This window comes from Silurus meridionalis, chromosome 18 (genome assembly GCF_014805685.1).
Source record: "Silurus meridionalis isolate SWU-2019-XX chromosome 18, ASM1480568v1, whole genome shotgun sequence".
NCBI lineage: Eukaryota > Metazoa > Chordata > Actinopteri > Siluriformes > Siluridae > Silurus > Silurus meridionalis.
This window is the reverse complement of record NC_060901.1, coordinates 5,686,580-5,704,741: the sequence shown is the minus strand read 5'-3', so window position 1 is coordinate 5,704,741 and position 18,162 is coordinate 5,686,580. Positions and strand designations below refer to the sequence as shown.

The 18,162-nt window shown below is 37.7% G+C and overlaps 2 protein-coding genes across 2 annotated transcripts; both read right to left on the bottom strand.

Annotated features, from left to right (window-relative positions):
* Positions 1-5: 5 nt before the first annotated feature.
* Positions 6-8,239, bottom strand: ldhba (lactate dehydrogenase Ba). The gene is made up of 8 exons (XM_046873082.1): positions 8,082-8,239; positions 4,245-4,376; positions 4,007-4,124; positions 3,344-3,517; positions 2,874-3,047; positions 2,609-2,726; positions 1,153-1,276; positions 6-457 (listed from the first exon to the last, which is right to left on the bottom strand). Exons 2-8 carry the CDS (start codon positions 4,371-4,373, stop codon positions 290-292), a joined length of 1,005 nt encoding a protein of 334 aa, XP_046729038.1. The 5' UTR covers positions 4,374-4,376; positions 8,082-8,239; the 3' UTR covers positions 6-289.
* A 7,792-nt stretch (positions 8,240-16,031) lies between these two features.
* Positions 16,032-17,308, bottom strand: slc25a3a (solute carrier family 25 member 3a). Its single transcript, XM_046873091.1, is given in 8 exon segments — positions 16,032-16,154; positions 16,157-16,240; positions 16,419-16,569; positions 16,748-16,857; positions 16,860-16,923; positions 17,015-17,056; positions 17,058-17,195; positions 17,267-17,308. Coding segments are annotated over 8 exon segments (708 nt in total). The 3' UTR covers positions 16,032-16,077.
* Between the last annotated feature and the right edge of the window lie 854 nt (positions 17,309-18,162).

Genomic DNA, 18,162 nt, shown 5'->3' with positions numbered 1-18,162 from the left:
ATAAGCAAGATTTTATCAATGATTTATTGAATTTTTAAATCATTTTGAACACACGGGTGTCTGGCGCCTGTTGACAAAAACTACAAAACTCCTTTGTTTGCACTACACGTGTGAAAGTGATTTTACATTTTATTCACAATGCACTAGAAAATGATAGATTGTGATGGAGGTTGAGCTTTTATACCTAAAGTGAACAAAAATGACCAACACAAGATAAATCCACATCCAACACAAGAAGTAGAAAATGTGTGTGGAGGGGTTAGAAGTGTGTGGCCACCAAATGATGACTTCACAGGTCCTTCAGGTCTTTCTGGATCTTCCACAGAGTTTCGGCGCTCTTTCGGAGTTGCCCCACCTCACCTTCAGTAAGGGTCATGTTGATCACGCTAGTCACGCCGCTGGAGTTCAGGACACAGGGCAGGCTGAGATACACCTCGTCATTGATCCCGTACATGCCCTACAAAAAATAAAAACATTCCAGCAAAAATGTCAGAAAACATACAGCTAAAGATTTTAATAATCCAAAATCCAGAAGTGTTGATAAACAAGTCTACTGAAAACTAAACTATAAAAGAAATTCATAAAGCCATCAGTGTTTTATTCATCATAACCTTTTCTAAAAATATTTTAAACAAAAACAAATAAATGAACAGTAGTTCTTAGTTTGAACACTAGGTGGCTCAAATATTATTATTTTTTATATTATATATATATATATATGAAGGCCGACTAAAGACAAAGTATATTTACTGCACAAACAAGATTTGTTTAGAAACAGGAACCCAAGAGATTAGTTAATTATCTTGTACAAGATAATTGCAATTTCAGAAATATGACTTAATGACGATTAATTTTTTACAAAAATATTTCCGTTGTCATGTTTCTCTTTCCTTATGACACAGAGGACACACTGAACTGTTTCACATGATACAGTCTATCAGTCTTCCTGTGACTCCCTCACACTGTCTCTCTCATGCCTCCACCCGCCAGTCTTCTGTCTTACTACCTGTCTGAAAAAATGGATGCCATCCACTAGTCTCTTTGCTACATGCTGCCCATTTGTCCATCTCTCCTGTATATGTTGTCATTCCATTTCACTCTGTGCATTTCTCATTACATCCCTCCCTCTATGTGTGTGTGTTTGCGTGTCACCTTGATCATGGTGGAGACAGGATGAACTCTGCTCAGGTTCTTCACCAGGCTCTCAGTCAGATCGGCGACACTCATTCCAATGGCCCAGTTAGTGTAACCCTTCAGCTTAATCACCTCGTAGGCACTGTGGCAAAACACACGTTTAATCACCTGTTTAATATTAAACACTTCACATACAGCCACTGCTGTCCTTATTGCACTGTGCCACCATCCTTCATTATTTATCCTGGATAATAGAATAGTGCTTTTTGATGCTCAACTAAATTAGAGAAAAAGTTAGACACTTGTTTCGGAAAAAAGTTTTATCTTGTGTGTCTATTACTCCATCTACTGACATTTTCTGATTTAATAAGATAAATGATTCAGTGTAAAAATCTAACTGAAATTCAGGACTAAAATTGTGTTAAAAAATAAATAAAAAAGGGCAAGTTTTAATCTGCTATAACTGCGATTTGGTCACACAATAGTGCTTCTCCGCATCTACATCTATTCTTCAATCAAACATTTATGAAAGTATAAATTGCTTCTTTAAATGCGACAGTCTGATGTGGACTTTGAATCTGACAGGGACAGGAGGCTGAATTTGTTTTTGGGGCACATGTGCTAATTGTGTATTATTGCCAGCTGGAACAGAGTGTATTTGCTCTAGAGAAATCAAATCAGACCCCGATCTCCTGTTTATCAACAAAAACAAAGTCCAAGGAGGTTCAAAGCAAAATGCGAGGCTACGACTGTGTGCGCGAGCGTGTCTGCACACGGTGGAGGACCAGCTGGCATCCGGACCGAGTTTATCTTACTGTGCAGCAAAGTGTTACTTTTTTGTTCCGACTTAAGCATGTAAACACATAAGGCAGTCTATGACGTCTCGCACCCGTCAGGTCGAACGTAGCACTGAAGTGCAAGGGTCGATGGCTCAGGGTCAGAGTTTTTAAATTACTCAGTTTGGGCTGCCTACGTGTTCTACTGCAGGGAATTATATCATGCTTGGCATAAGACAGACGGAAAAATTCAATATATTCTTGGCATTTTGTGTCCCCTATGTATGTTGTGAAATATAAAATTTTGCTTTATTAATCCACACCGTATTCAGATTCAGTATTGTAAAATAGTAAAATATTAAATAATTCTATTAAGAATAACATACTGAGCTGAGTCAAAGAATGAGATTTGCTTTTATACATTGCAAGCTACAAGTTACAAAACTAGCTACACTATTGCTGTCAAAACATTTTGCATATAAAATCAGATTTTTTTTAATAATCATGAATGAATGGCTGGGAATTGGCTGTAGTATTTGCATGAAGATGCTTTCCTAGATCAGACAAAACCAGCGTTTCTGTCTGTACAAATCAAACTAATAAAACTGATTTATACACTGAAAACATCAAAGCAATAACAAGTGTTTTTACAGTTGTGTTCACAGACATGAACTTCTCCATATGTATTTAAATCCTACCTGTCCACCACCATCTTGTGAACATCCTTCCAGTTCTCAGGGTCCTGATCAGTCCCGATGGCCGGGTTGAGCTTCTGCAGGTTAACGCCGGCAACATTTGCGCCGCTCCAGACAGGCACTGAGGAACCAAGAAGGTCTTGCATTTTAATCTGATATTTGCTGCTTATGTTTATAAATAGCGTTCCTTTTTTTAACGTGTGTTTAGGATACATAAACTAAAATACAATCTCCTCCAGCGTCTACTTTCTCCCTCTCAGAAGCTCACCGCTGGAGTCTCCGTGCTCTCCAAGGATGTAGCCATTGAAGCTGCTTGCATGGATGCCCAGTTTCTCGGCCATGATGTAGCGGAATCGGGCAGAGTCCAGGTTGGTGCCGCTGCCGATGACACGATGCTTAGGAAGACCGCTGAGCTTCCATGTCACGTAGGTCATGATGTCCACTGGGGTAAAACATTTTTTTAAATGTTAGTTTTAATCCAGAGATGCCCAAACTAGGGCGCAGGGGCCAAAGTTAGCAAGTGGTGACCATTAATATGAAAACATTACACAAGAATTAGAAAAGAAAAAAATCTTCATTTCTAATTTAACAGAATTTCTATTTGTTTTATACGAAGCTCTTAATAACTGTGTAAATGTTATTTTATAAAAAACATTTTAGTTTTCATGAAAAGGTGTCGATAGTTATGATGTTAATCAACACGTGTGAAAGGAAAACCATGCCGAAGCTCAGTCTTACCTGGGTTGGAGACGACGACGAGGGTGCAGTTGGGACTGTATTTGATGATCTGAGGGATAATGTGCTTGAAGATGTTGACGTTCCTCTGCACCAGGTTGAGGCGGCTTTCGCCCTCCTGTTGACGAACGCCGGCCGTCACAACCACGATGCGCGAGTTTGCAGTCACTGCGTAGTCTGTTGATCAACCACACGCATGAGTGCAGTTATAAAGCAGTGAATATCACACAAACCCTCATCCGCCAATCACTAATTAGAATTACCAGTAATAGGAAAAGCCAAACAAATAAGAAAATAAAAGCTGTAAAATGTAAACAATTTTTCATATTAGTTATCTTTATAAGCCAAATAAATGTTCATCCTATGGATAAAGATTGACTGGATTGATGAATGATTGGAATTAGGTAGAAAAGACTGGATGTACAAAAGAAAGTAAGGGTTAGATGAAACATACATACTGAAGTAAGGAAAGATGGAAAGAAGCAAGACAAAAAAAAATAATCAAGTATCCAAGGAGGAAGTCTCCACAGAGGCCTTAAGTCATGACATGATTCAGTTTTAGCAACTATAATAATCTGAATCTTTTACTGAGCGATTCATTAAAGTCCAATATTTCTATCAGACTCAAATCTCAAAGATGCATTGAACAGATCCTTCACATCTCACCCTTATCTGCAGTTATCTTGTGGGTCTTGAGGAACAGGCTGCCATGCTGCAGGTCCATCATCTCTCCTTTCAGCTTGTCCTCAATCACATCAACCAGGGCCAACTCATCACACAAGTCCTAGCAAAACAGAGGAAGGAACCTCAGACGTGACAAATTCACTCAGATCAAAATGCAGCATCCTGAGACCAACCATTGGAACTGCATGTGTGTGTGTGATTGGGTTTGTGTGTTTCTCACCTTCAGTAGGATGCTAACAGCACAGGCCATACCCACTTGCCCCACTCCCACCACAGTCACCTTGTTGGTGGGTGGTTGAGCAGGACCGCTGCTCACGGAGGTGATGAGCTTCTCCAGGACTGAGGCCATGATCTGCACACACAGTTACAGCATTTAATACAATACAGTCTCAGAAGCACTACTGTTCTGATGAATGCCTGAATGAAAAACCCCTTAACCCTTTGTACCCTTCATTCACATTAACGTGTCACATGCAGGTTTTTCTCATGGGTGTGGTCGAACCAGTGTTTCAATTTTTAAGTTTTTTTTGTTGCACAGATGGAAATAGTACCTTTACATTGCTTCATTCTTAGATTAGAATAGCAAATCACAATCACCAGAGGCACCAACGATCTCTGCTACTACCTTTCAAGCTTTATTTTTCTTTGTATTGCCTCAACATGCATTTAAGAACCAAAGTTGTGAGAGGGGGAAGAAAAAGTTAATGTGGTTTGTCGTGGTACAGAAAGAATAAAACACCAAGGTGTCCGTTAGGAAGGAACACTATCTAGCTCGAAGGACCAATTGTAAGGAAGTTTCGCTTTCCAGTGTACGCTGATCAGGAGATAGAAACACGATAAAGGATTAAGAACACTCAACCTTTTCTGGGTTTAGGGATTTGATCATGTTAAATGAGTACTGCTGCTCAGTGATCTGGTCTTTTAAGCTCTTGGTGGAGAATGCTGCACTGTGAAAGTCACTGAGGTAACTCATCATGGATGGTAAACTGAATCTCCCTCTAGTGGTAAAGCGTGGAAATACAACTGAAGAGGAATTCTTTCCTACAGTGTCTATTATCCGAGAACAGCAGGACAGATTCCTGCGTTTTAGTCCTTCTCAGCTGTAACCGTATCCCGATGCAGAACACAGTTTGGAACCATTCTGAATCAGGTTCAATTGTGTTAAAGTTCAGGTAAATGGTTGACTTCAGAACATGTGAGCCGAGCGTGCAAGAGTACATGCTGCTTATTCTCGTTGCCCTTCTAGACCCCTGAGTGACTGATATGAGCTAAATGACGGCACCCAAAAAAAGGTCAAAGCGCTCACTGTTGAGAGAACACAGTATAGGATAAAAGTATAGTATTACATTAAAAAAAATTTCAGTTTTCTAAAATCCAAAAGGTTTAATACCTTTGGAAAAGATTGTTTATATGGTCCAAAAAGCACAGCTGAGTGCAAATATTTGTGCACTATCAGGACAAAATCAAAACGTGTACATAAGACACTTGCAAACCTATTAACTACTTTGCATACTACACTATATAGTACAAAAATTATCGTAATTAGTAAATCTTTCCTAGGCTGTTTAGAAACAACAATTTATTTATTTTTTTATTTTTTTAAATAAAAATGTCTGCAACAGCCAGGGTTAATTTTCTTGTTTCCTCTTTCTTCAGTTTTGAGGACTCTGTGCCGCTCTGTGCTTTGGTTTAGAAAAACATAGCAACCAAAATAAATAAAGGAAAAGAAAAAAAAAAAAAAGGAAACAGATTTTGGTTTTAAAACACTGCATCTGACCTTAGTGCATCAGGTTACATTTACACCCCCCCCCCCATCCACCTTTACTAACTCTTCTCATACCAAATTCTTTTCACACGACTTTTGCTGAGATTTTGTTAAAGAACACACCCTTTTATGCCTTTAACACACATTGAAGCCTCATAATTGGACCACAATTTGAAGCTGTATGAACTTTTCTGGGTGAAAGGCACAAGAGGTACAATAAGCTGTACAGGAACCCAGTCTGCATTTACAAAGGAACAGTTTAAAAGCTATTCATTTATTTTGCCTGCAGTCATTAATCGTTTGATGCCAGGGAACAAGTGCAATCTGTAAACACAAACCAGAAAAAGTAAGTGGGTGAAAGGAGAACAAACAGTACTGGTACTATTTCTTGCTCAAATAGATCTATTATTTATATATACACACACACACACACACACACACACACACACACACACACACACACACACACAAGCATAATATACACACAAATAAATAGTGTGTATATATAATACATATATTCACACACACACACACACACACACATACACACATGTATGTATGCGTGTGTGTGTGTATATATATATATATATATATATATATATATATATATATATATATATATATATATATATATATATATATATATATATATATATATATATATATATATCTCCAAACCCCTTTTTGTGTCTGGTCAAAACACATCACAATCATTGAGACGAGTGCATTTCTTAACATTAGATGTACAACTTTTCATACAGGATTTTACTGCTTAAAAAAATATATATATATAATAAATTAAGAAAGAATACAAATATATAGTGTTTTATATACAGAACAAGGTCATAAACGCTGCTGCGTCTTGAGAGGCTGTATTTGATTGTAAATGTAGCAATTCTTAAGTTTGTTAGAAGCGGTAAAAACGTATTAGCAGGTTACTAGCATTCGTAGCTTTAATTAAGTGGTACTTATTAGCAAATAGCAGATTAATAGCTCGCTGCTAACACGAGAGTCTCATTATCAGTTCGTTATATTGGTTAAAACACCTGTATTCTGTTAGCTGCTAGAATTATTCTTTAACATTTAGCAAAAGTAATGTTCGCTGAACAGTAATTAGCCTTAAAGATTAGCTTGTTAGCAATCTTTATCAATAGTAATGTTAGCTAGCATCAGTATGGTCTAAAGGCAGCAGTGATTTGTTAGCTTATTAATAACTGTTTTTTGTTTAGTTTGCTAACTTGTTTGCTGTTAGCATTAGTAATTAGTTAGCTCATTACCATCATTAGCTTTTTTTACTAGCTTAATTGAAACAGTAGTAATTTGTTCTCATTAGCAATAGTTTGTTATTAACACTTAAGAAACGATTTTGTTTTTCATTTGGCTCAATATGGAGATGTTTCTATATCAGGTTTATTTGAGTGATCAGAAGGGAAGCAACACAAACAAACAATTTCTTAAGGAAATGGCTGACAGTCAGTGGCTGCAATACTATAAATCCAATAATTATACATTATTATTATGAACTGAAGTTTTATCAGAGAATTAACCTGCAATTAAACCAATTAAAACCCCTTCAGCTGCTTGAACCCTATTCACACCATTATCTCCATTCACACCATTAATCCCACTTAAACCGATTCACACAATGAATCCCAAAAGCCCTATGAACTTTACTCACGCCATTAAAACATTTAACACTATTCACACACAACTTAAGAGTTTAACTGATGCCATGGCGGATTAGTTTCCCGGATGTAGCAGCCTTCAATAACTCTAAACACACATACGCATAGATATAAACCGGTTTCCCCCCAAACCAGGTTTCAGATCCGAATTCATACTTTTATTCTTTTAACGTAGAACGTGACCTTAAAAGTGTCCTTGAACTGGATCTGCACAGGTTTCCAAAACAATTCACTTCCACAAGTGCGCAGATTAATTCAGCTCAAGGTCAACATTATGTCATGTATCCTTACACTTACACTTACACACACACACACACACACACACACACAAATTCATTGAAACGGCCTCCATTTCTACACTACTTTCTTGCATCATGGAAATTTCCTACACCGAAAAAAGACAATCAAAAGCAAAACATAATCGAAAATTATGCACAAACAATGCATGCACAGGAAATGGAGAGAAGGAAATCAAACAAGAAAAAAAACACATGAAACAATTAAACATTTTTTACTGAAGTTGTAATTAGCGCACGTGCACGCGCATCGTGTACCAAACTATCACTATTAGACCTACACAACGGAAAAAGCGCAACAGAATACGTACATCAGAGTGAGACAGAGGGACAATGTGAAATATCCTCGGAGACGCAGGAAGCGGTTTCCTTGTCCAAGTTTATCTGATGACAGGCGGTGATGTGCTGAAAGGGCGCGCGCACTCTCGGTAGTCAGCTTCCGCGAGACAGAGGGAGGAGGAGGAGAAAGTGGAGGAGGAGGTGGAGATGATGATGGCGAGCGCACGCTGTGCTACGTAAATTGCGCGTGTGCGTGAAAAGCGCGTGCGATGCGCCACTGGAGACGGAGTAAAGACAATGTGGAATGCGGCGAACCCAGTGCTGTGACTCTACCAACCTTGACTTTGACTTCTTTTTTTTTCTTTTTTTTCTCTCTCTCTTTTTTTTAATCCCTCCCTGTTTTTTTTTTCTTCAACCCGGAAACAAACTGAAGAAAAACAAAAAAAAGAGAACGAATTTCACATGCTTTTGTCATTTAATTAATTAATTGATTAACTAATTACACAACTCACTGTGTTCCTTGATCTTCTTCAATGCATTGATTAAGGAAATCCTAACACTTCAGAATACAAACATTACTTACAAATTGTCTGTTTTCAAACTTTGTGCAGTTTTAAGAAGTTTTAAGAAGAACCGCATAACTTTTGGCCATATAATGTATGTTTATATTCTCATGCATATTGCACATTATGTAACTAACTTTCTTTCAGCTTCTCCCATTAGGGGTCACCACAGCAGATCCTTCGCATGTTAGATTTGGCACATGTTTTTACGCTGGATGCCCTACCTAACGCAACCCTACCCATTTATCCAGGCTTGGGACCAGCACTAAGAGTGGCTGGGGTTGGTTCCCTGACCGGGGATCGAACCCGGGCCGCAGCGGGGAGAGCGCCGCATCCTGACCACCTATTTGTTGGCAAGAATCTTCAAGTGTTATCACAGTTACCCAAACCAAGTAATTTGAGGCCTGGGATGTTCTACTATTAACACCTTTTAACTTTAACATAGCATTTTCAACAAAGCAATGTTACACAAATCTTGATTTAGCTTCTTTTTTTTTAAATGACAAAGCTAGAGCTGATGATAAAGAGTTAAAGATAACTGCCCAAGATGAAAGGAGAAAGAAACCTTGAGCAAAACAGACAAAATGTAACCCATACTTATCTGAGTGACACTGAATAGTGTGATTAAAGTCATTAGTCTTTATTAGTCCTCTCTAGTGAACCCATAGTGTAGTCTAGTGTACTCATAGAATCTTGCAGACTAGAAGAGGTTTTCTTCTTGGATTATCCCATGCTGTATATTTGGCTCCATGTATTTTGCTCTCAATCCCACAATATGATGCTACCACCACCATGTTTCACAGTGGAAACAATGTTGTTTTTGGCAAAGTTTTGCCACATTTGTAACATTTTGGTCTCCTAATATCAGAAAACCTTAGTTTACATGTTTCTAAATCTGTCTTCTGTTGCTGAGTTGTTAGGGTTTACCCGTCCAAGTAAGCAATGCACTATAATTTACCTAAAACACAAATTAACCAAGCGGTATTTAGTTCTCTGTACTTTTCACCTCTTTATTAAACAAACACCAGCCTCAACATGCATACCGAGGAATAAGTCTCAGCATTGTATGTTAAGAAATGGTACAAAACTCTGTTTGTTTTAGAACTTAACAGTCTAATAATGCTATATATAACGACTATCCTTTCGAAGGTCACATCTAATGTGTAATGTAAAGCTTGTGGTTTTGATTTTAAATCAAATGTAAATGACCTCCAACAACATATCAGCTCAGTAAAACAGAACTAGAGTAAACAGAAAGAGATTTCTAAACTTTGTAACAAATGTAAACAGGACAGCTGAGGAGAGGATAAAATCCTGTTTAAAACAAAGCCAGGACACTCTGAAAATGAGCTGCGATGTTCTGAGGATATGACACGACCATAAGAAAATCCATCTAGGTGTCAATCTGCTGTTCTGGGTAGTGAAAAAAGAGCAATATTGTTTATTCAGTTAAACAGTTAAATGAGTTCCTGTGTTTGTATAACACAAGCAGGTCATGAACAAGCATAGCACACAGTTTCAACACACCACACAATGACATACATGCTCATAGCATCCAAGAGCTTTTTACTGATCCCCAGCTCTCACAAATGGAAGAACTTGCCACGTTACTCATGTCTGCCACTCCCAGACACAACCAGGAGGGAAGGCATGACTCCACCTACTGCGTCCTCCAATGAGATCCAAGAGCAGGGATCCTAGAACCGAATCAGACAAGTGGAAGTTGGAGTGAGTTATGAAGGAATTCCAGTTTAGAGAGTAGTAGAAAATCTTAGAAGAGCTCTCTGATTCCAAAAGGTTTGATGCAGTCAGTAAAATGGTCTAGTGATGTATTAAATAAAATGTTTTATATGTTAAAAATGAATTTGGTAATATTCTGCAGTTAGACAACAATCCAAACCATTAAGCAAAATTTTACATAAACAGGACATCTATGGCATAAGCCTTAGTGTTACTAGGATTTTTACTCATGACCTTCTGAGCAGATGTCTAACATCTTAACCACTAAGCTACCATTTCCTACTACCAGGAACTCATGCCGTACATAATACATAATACAGTTTCACTAATTTAATAACTGAAATTAAAATTTTGGACTGAGTGTGATAACTTGCATGTGAACAAATCCTTTGTTACTACACTGGATGGTGAGTGGAAATGTAGGCTTGGAATAAAACACTCTTCACAGGAACAATTTGACCTCTGCAGTTCAGTTTTTACATTCCAACCAATCAGTGACCTCGATTATGCAGGTCCAGCTGAATGCTGGCTAATCAGAGGCCTGTGTAAAATAAGCTTCTTTGTCCTGCCTGAGCGGGCCTGGATCAGTGTGTGAGCCACAGCAAGGCTCTGAGCCAACATTGTTATCATTACTCAGTGTATTCTTGTACAATGAGATCCTGTGACTGGAAAACACCACATACACAAAATTCAATGTGATTTCATGTGCTAAATAATCAGAAAGATTAATATATTCGTGTAATATGCTTCCTACTACTTACAGAGAACGACCAAATGTATTTTTAGTTGGAAATTAACATCTGTCACTAGACTGTAGTAGAGTAGAAGGCTTTATAATGAGAATAATAATAATGTGTTATTAGTCCACATGTTGAGGTGAATATTGAGAGTTGCATCACTTACAGGAGTCATTTACAGTAAGAAAGCTGCAAAGAGCACATTACCTACAGTATCTCACAAAAGTGAGTACACCCCTCACATTTTAGCAACCATTTTAGTACATAATTTAATGGACAATACTATAAAAATGAAACGTAGATATATTTTAGTCAATGGGCAGCTTGTATAGCGGTATAGATTTATAAAAAATAACTCAATGTACAGAAATTATTGTATTCCATCTGGGACGACAGCCATGTAAACCGACTTGTTGCAGTGTGTGGCGTATGGTCTGAGCCCTGACAAATGGACATTCTGCTTCTGCAATCTCTAAAGTAATGCTGCAGCACTCATGTCTGTTTTTTAAAGCCAACTTCTGCACCTGACGCACAGCACGAGGACTCAACTTCTTTGATGGACCCTTGCGAGGCCTGCCCTGAGTGGAACCCATCTTGGAAAACCACTGTATGACCCTGGCCACTTTACTGTAACTTTCAGGGTGTTACTGATCCTCTTACAGCCTCAGCCATCTTTGTGGAAAGCAACAATTCTAATTCTCAAATCCTCAGAAAGTCTTTACTATGACGTGCCGTGTTAAACAGGAAGTGGTCAGAATGAGAGAATTGTACTCAAAGCACCAAATTTTAACTGCTCTAATACAATATACACAAATTTGTATGATCCTGGATGTATGGCCCATGATGATGTGGCTTTGCATGATTAAATGATGTACAGCTTTCACTTAGGATGTACTCACTTTGGTTGCCAGTTATTTAGACAATAATGGCTGTATGTTGAGTTATTTTCAGAGGACAGTAAATCTGTACTGCTATACAAGCTGCACATTGACTTCTCTAAAATACATTCAAGTTTCATTTCTATAGTATTGCCTCTTAAAAAAATGTTTGCTGAAATGTGAGAAGTGTACTCACTTTCATGAGATAGTGTACAATTATGAAAGAATGCAAGAATGCCACATATGATTGGTTTGTAGTCATATTCCAGTACAATAGACAATGCGTTGTTGTCCCCCCCTGAACAATGCATCCATAATGCTGTTTTTCTTGCAGTGTAATTAAATGAGAATATGATTAGTGTGAACAGTGAGTTGTGTGTGTATGACTGTGTGTAAATCAGGCAGCATTTATCGGAGGTTATTTGACCATTTTACCATACATTTCTGGTTCGTTAATTATAAGGTAGAGTAAGATTTTAGAAAATTAAACATGACAAGGAATCACTTTGGAGTTGAATGATTTGGTGCTTGTTAATGATTTGCTCAAAAAGGAAGAACAGGATTTCAGTCAGTGGAACATTCCCATTAGCATTGTATCAATATAAAAATTTTATGCTTATTTCAGGATCGTTTTCAAGTTAAAATGTGCACGTGGTTCAACAGAAGGCTTGAAATTTGTGAAATGAATAACAAGCACATTTTTTCAGACTATGAGCAGCAGGATCATTACTTAATGTCACTGGGAATTTGAAGTCAGATTACTGACTCAAACAATTCAGTGTGTTGAATAAACTGTTCACACACAATGCTGAATCAAAATTATAGCATTGTCTTATTACAGTAAAATTCGTATGTTCCACAAGTTGATTATTTTTTTTCCAGGTTAAAAGAGTCACCTGCCTCTATTGTCATTACCAGATTCTATTTTTATTGTCAGTGGGAGAAAAACACAGGATTCAAAATGACATGCAAGTCTGATCCTGTTAGAGGTATTTTACACAAACAGAGTTATTTAAAGGCTTTCTCACCCTGTGACATTTCTCCCTCCTTCAGGTTTTGTTCTTGCTTAACACACTGGTCAAGGAACCTGGTAATTCAGTCCTGTGAGCTGAATTAAGTGCACTTGAGTAGAAAATTCAACAAACTATCCATTGAGATCAGAATATTACTGTAATACTATACTTATTTTTATTTCAGAGACTGACCAAATCTACTTTGAGTTGCAAATTATCATCTGTTACTAGACGGTATTGTCTATTTTTAATTGTATAACACATGCATCCTCAACTGCAATGAATGGACATTGGGTCTTTCTTCCTTGCCACTGGCTTGTTTATTAGGGATCAACTTTAAATTATTATTTTAAATTACAAATGATATTAAAAGCACTATACAAATAAGACTGAATTGAATTGAATAACGAGGACATTTCTTGGGAGTCAAATGGTAAAAATGATTTAATATTGTTAATTAGAAGAGTGTAATTTTAGAAAACTACAAAAAAAACCAAAAAAAAACCCACATCAGTGAATTAGTGGACAGTGGAAAAGAGAAGTCCAGACAGTTGAATAGTCATGATCATTTTGACACACTGGACCTTCACTGGCAATCGTATTATTGTTGTTATTATTACAGTCCCATATTTTATTAAAATATAATTTTCTTACAGAAACAACTTTATTAAAATGTATTGTTAATTTATTGGTAATATTTTAAGATTTGGGCCTCAATTTAGGCCTAACAGTCTTGGATGTGAAGGCTGTAATGAGGGTGTTGTAAAGTGGAAAGCAGGCGTCGTATATAGTTTACAGAGAGAGAGAGTGTATAGCTGGGGAAAGTGACGCAGTGACGATTCGAAAACATGCAACACAAATCAAAACACGGGGCATAACGAGGAATAAAGACATGTTATCTTTCGCCCCATTACTTTCTCTTTTTCGGCGATAACGTTTCTGGAAAAACGTCACAGGAACAGCTTTGCTGCACATCCTTTAACCTTCAGGACTGAAGAGAGTGCTAACAGATTCCATTTCTCCGAATCGCCCTGAAAACCCTGAAACCAAATGGATTATAGATAACAGTCGGCTGTAACTGCGTGTAACCCATATTGCACATTCCTCCTCCATTAGTGCCTGGAGATTGTTCGAACTCAGGAACATGCGTGAGCACTCACACCCAGCTGGCCGAAAGCACCACACACTCTCGCTCTTACGTGCAGCAGGTGACCTGGTAGCTCGGAGACTGTGATGAGCTCCATTTGTGTTCGGCGAGACGCCAGCACCAGGGTCAGCAGAGCTCGTACTCAGAACTGATGAGGGAAAGAAAACAGGATAGAGGGAATAAAGAGCACTCTGACACACACACACCAGATCCCATTTTCAAGTTTGTTCTACACTATGGAACAAAATGGTGATTCAAATAACTGGAAATAGTTTCCCGATAACCCTGGATGTGTCATTTTGTCAAAATTGTGATATGAGGACAGAAAATATTTTGCACCTGCATTTTTATTTATTTACCAATCGTTTTTTTTGTCTTGTATCAATTCACTAAACTGAAGCACTGCTATTAAATACCATCTAGTGTGCAACAGGACTAGTTGAGATTGAGTAGCAACTGGGTTTTAGTCAAAATTGAAAAAAAAAACATTCAGCCAAGAATGTTTAAGAACAAGGCTTTACTTTAGATGCATTGGAATTGTGAAATTGGTGAAATTGAAAGTAGAATTGTCAGGGGTGCACATAATTTTGGCCATTTACATTTTCAACCTAAATGGGGTGAGAGTTGGACTTAGAGTTTTTGGGATTCAAAAATTATCAATCTTTATTAATACTTCTAATCATGGATTAAAAAATGATAATTTGTTTTAAAAAATAATAGAAATTCCATGAATACATTTTTTGGATATTGAGAATTTTTGGTTTAAATAATTTTCAAGTAAAAGTAGAAAAAACATATAATGTGCTTCAATGCGTCTTCACTCTGGTAATCTATTAGAAAACAAGCTTTTCCAGGGTATCAGACATGACAGGTTTATAAAGTGGGTGAGGCTTAAAATTGTGCAGCCAGGTATAATTTTCTTGAGTGCAAAAGTTTGTGCACCCTTAATAAAACAAAATACAAATACTGTAGTAGTAGTATAATAAAGCAACTGATTAAATCAAGACATTTAGTGTGTTCTAATGGGCTTTTAGAAACCTTAGAAGTCTTTCTAATTGTGATAGATTCTCAAATATTGCTTTATTATTAACTTCATCATAAATATCAGACATCATACACTGCTTTTATCAGATCAGATCAGAAGACCAAGAGTTACATAGCAAAACAATTTTCAACTAATAAAAGAAATACAAGGGGGAGTGAAAGAAAACCATAGAATTTTTGTAAATAAGGTTTAACAGAGTAGTAGAAGGGGCTATTGAGAACATAAACAGTCAGTTGCCGTTTTGAAAGAATACAATATTTGTTGTTAATATGAAACAAAACAATCACCAGCTTTTTCAAACATTCATCAGCTTTCTCAAACACTCATCAGCTTTCTCAAACATTCATCAGCTTTCATGCAACATTTACTTTCGGCCCTCGGCCTCAATAAACTTGAATCTTTCGCCCTTTATAGGAAAAAGTTTGGGCACTTCTGCTCGAGAGGGGGCATAGACTTTTGCACTCAAGCCTATTTTTCATAATTCATAATCACGATTCACTGAGAATTGGTTGTTAACTACATGTTTCAACATGACAGGCGAGTTCAGACTGAACTTCACAGTCTTACTGTAATGAAACTTTACTAATATAGTAGGTCTTTAACTGTTTCTTTGGCTTATTTTCGTTTTTAGTTCTATTTAATCCAAAATATTAAGAAGAAAATCTCCAGTTATCAATTTTTTTGTTTCATTTACTTATCTGGGTTCACTTGTGCAGTATATATCTTGTTTTGGCACAGCTCAGTGTACTCTAATGGCACTAGAATGATAACAAACCGGACCACGAGGCATCTTGTGGAGTTGCATTTTAAATATTATTAATAACTTTATTGGATTAATGTTACTCTCTTTTCATGCACCGTGACATTACACCCTTAAGGTGTATATGTATAAGCGTTTTTTTTCTCTATTGACCTGCCAAACTCATCTTCCTCTTCAAAAACTCGGGCATCTCCGGGTGAGGCGGGCGTGGCAGGTGGAAAACACCTTCACAGAGTCGTAAATTAACCACTGCAGGGCAGTTAGTGTGCCGATCATGACTATGCGAGCAAACAGCCCCTTCCACACACCTGCAGGACACAGAGTCAATGTTTAATATTTAGATTAGTTTTCTGCCACAGATCACAAGTCCTAATGCTTTCTCAGGGGTCTTATCATTAGAAGTTTAAGGGTGCCACCTAGTGGTGAATGACAGGAACTGAATCCTAAGAGAATCTCCAGGAAATGTGTGTGTAAAGAAAGACTCACCCTTAGGCCCCAGTCTCTTAAGCACCTGTACAGCTGAGCTTCCTTTCTCCTTGTTCAGCAAGGACACCGCTGAGTCGGCCGGGTGAGAAACCACAGCGCAGAACACACAAGCTAAATAATGAGAGAAGAAGAAATGGTGATCAGATGACATCTCAAAACATCACACTATAATTGTAGCACTCCTCTAATTCGTTCTTCAACCATCCTTTCCAATTCCTTAATCAATTCTTCTTATTATTATTATAATTATATGACCATAATGAAGGCTCCAAGCACCTAAATATCCTGACCTTGGGCCAAGCAGCAATCATTTATGTTTAATTTAATACCTGACATTTATTCAGTAAAGACATACACACACATCCCCAGAGAACTCCAGTTCTGGCGTAACCCGGCTGTGTCTGGATGCGCACCTTACATGCCTCCATAGGGGCCAGAGAGCAAAGAACTCAGCACTGGCAGATGCTGCCAAGTACACTGACATTCTCCAGAGGTAAGCGTTCTCCTGTGGTTCCAGAGAGAAACAGTCTTGTCCAACATCACTGATGACACAAAACCCACCACCAACAAAATCTGCAGGTTTGGATGATACTCGCCTCTCCCAGCAAGTCATTATAAAGTGCTTTGAAGAGCTCATAAATAGCCGAACTTGCAAAGACCTTACATGGAGTAGCCAATAGTCATAGGAGCCCAGCCTCGCCCCAGACCCTGGAGCACATCTTCTCTCAGGGTGACGGAAAAGGCGTTAAAGATGGGCTTGTATTTCTTAGGATTTACCTGAAACAAACAATTAATAACATGTGCCTATGAATTTTGCTGACATTTTGGATCAGAATGAAAATAACAACCTGGATGCGACATTTGACCAGGTCGAGAAGCACAACTGCCATGTCAGAATCTTAGAAAAGAAAACCAGGAGCGGAAAATCGATCAATAACATGCAATAATTGTCTTAAACGTAATAATTTCTCAAAAAAAAAGCTCCAAAAATGAAGGGAAAATGGCACAAAATAGATGGTGTATAGTATTTATTATTTGAGTTTGGACAGTTTTTACAACAGTAATTTAATACTTACCAGTTGGTCCAGCAGCTATAAACCGTAACTATAAACTGCACTAGTGTCAGAGTAGCTGTTACTATAGAAACCACAACTTCTGGACTGCACCACTCTCCAAGTACTTCTTACTACAGAAACTATGACTTAGAAACTGTACAAGTGTAAGAGTACCTGTTACCATAGAAACCACAAATCCTATTAGAGACTGCACTAATCAGAATAGCTGTTACTATTAAAACCATGACCTCTATTAGAAAATGCACTACTCTCACAATAGCTGTTGCTATAGAAACCATGACTTCTAAATAGAAACTGTATTAGTATCAGAGTAGCTGTTACTATAGAAACTACTTGTGCCTGAGTAGCTGTTACTATAGATACTGTGCTAATCAGAGCAACTGTTACTATAGAAACTGCACTAGTGTCAGAGATGTTACTATAGAAACCACAACTTCTATATAGAGACTGCACTAATCAGAATAGCTGTTACTATTAAAACCGTAACTGCTTATAAAACTGCACTGGTCAGAGAAACTGTTACTGTACTGTAGAAAATGTACTGTAGAAACTACTTGTGCCTGAGTAGCTGTTACTATAGAAAGTGTGCTAATCAGAGCAACTGTTACTATAGAAACTGCACTAGTGCCAGAGTAGCTGAACTAGTAAGTGAACCCGAAAATCATCTG

Bases quoted from the DNA above. Each gene is read 5' to 3' on its own strand.
- ldhba (XM_046873082.1), bottom strand. From the start codon at position 4,373: ATGGCCTCAGTCCTGGAGAAGCTCATCACCTCCGTGAGCAGCGGTCCT. The intron at 3,518-4,006 runs GTGAGATGTGAA...GTTGATCAACAG, and splicing joins CAAGATAACTGCAGATAAGG to ACTACGCAGTGACTGCAAAC. The intron at 458-1,152 runs GTGACACGCAAA...TATTTTTTGTAG, and splicing joins CTGTCTCCACCATGATCAAG to GGCATGTACGGGATCAATGA.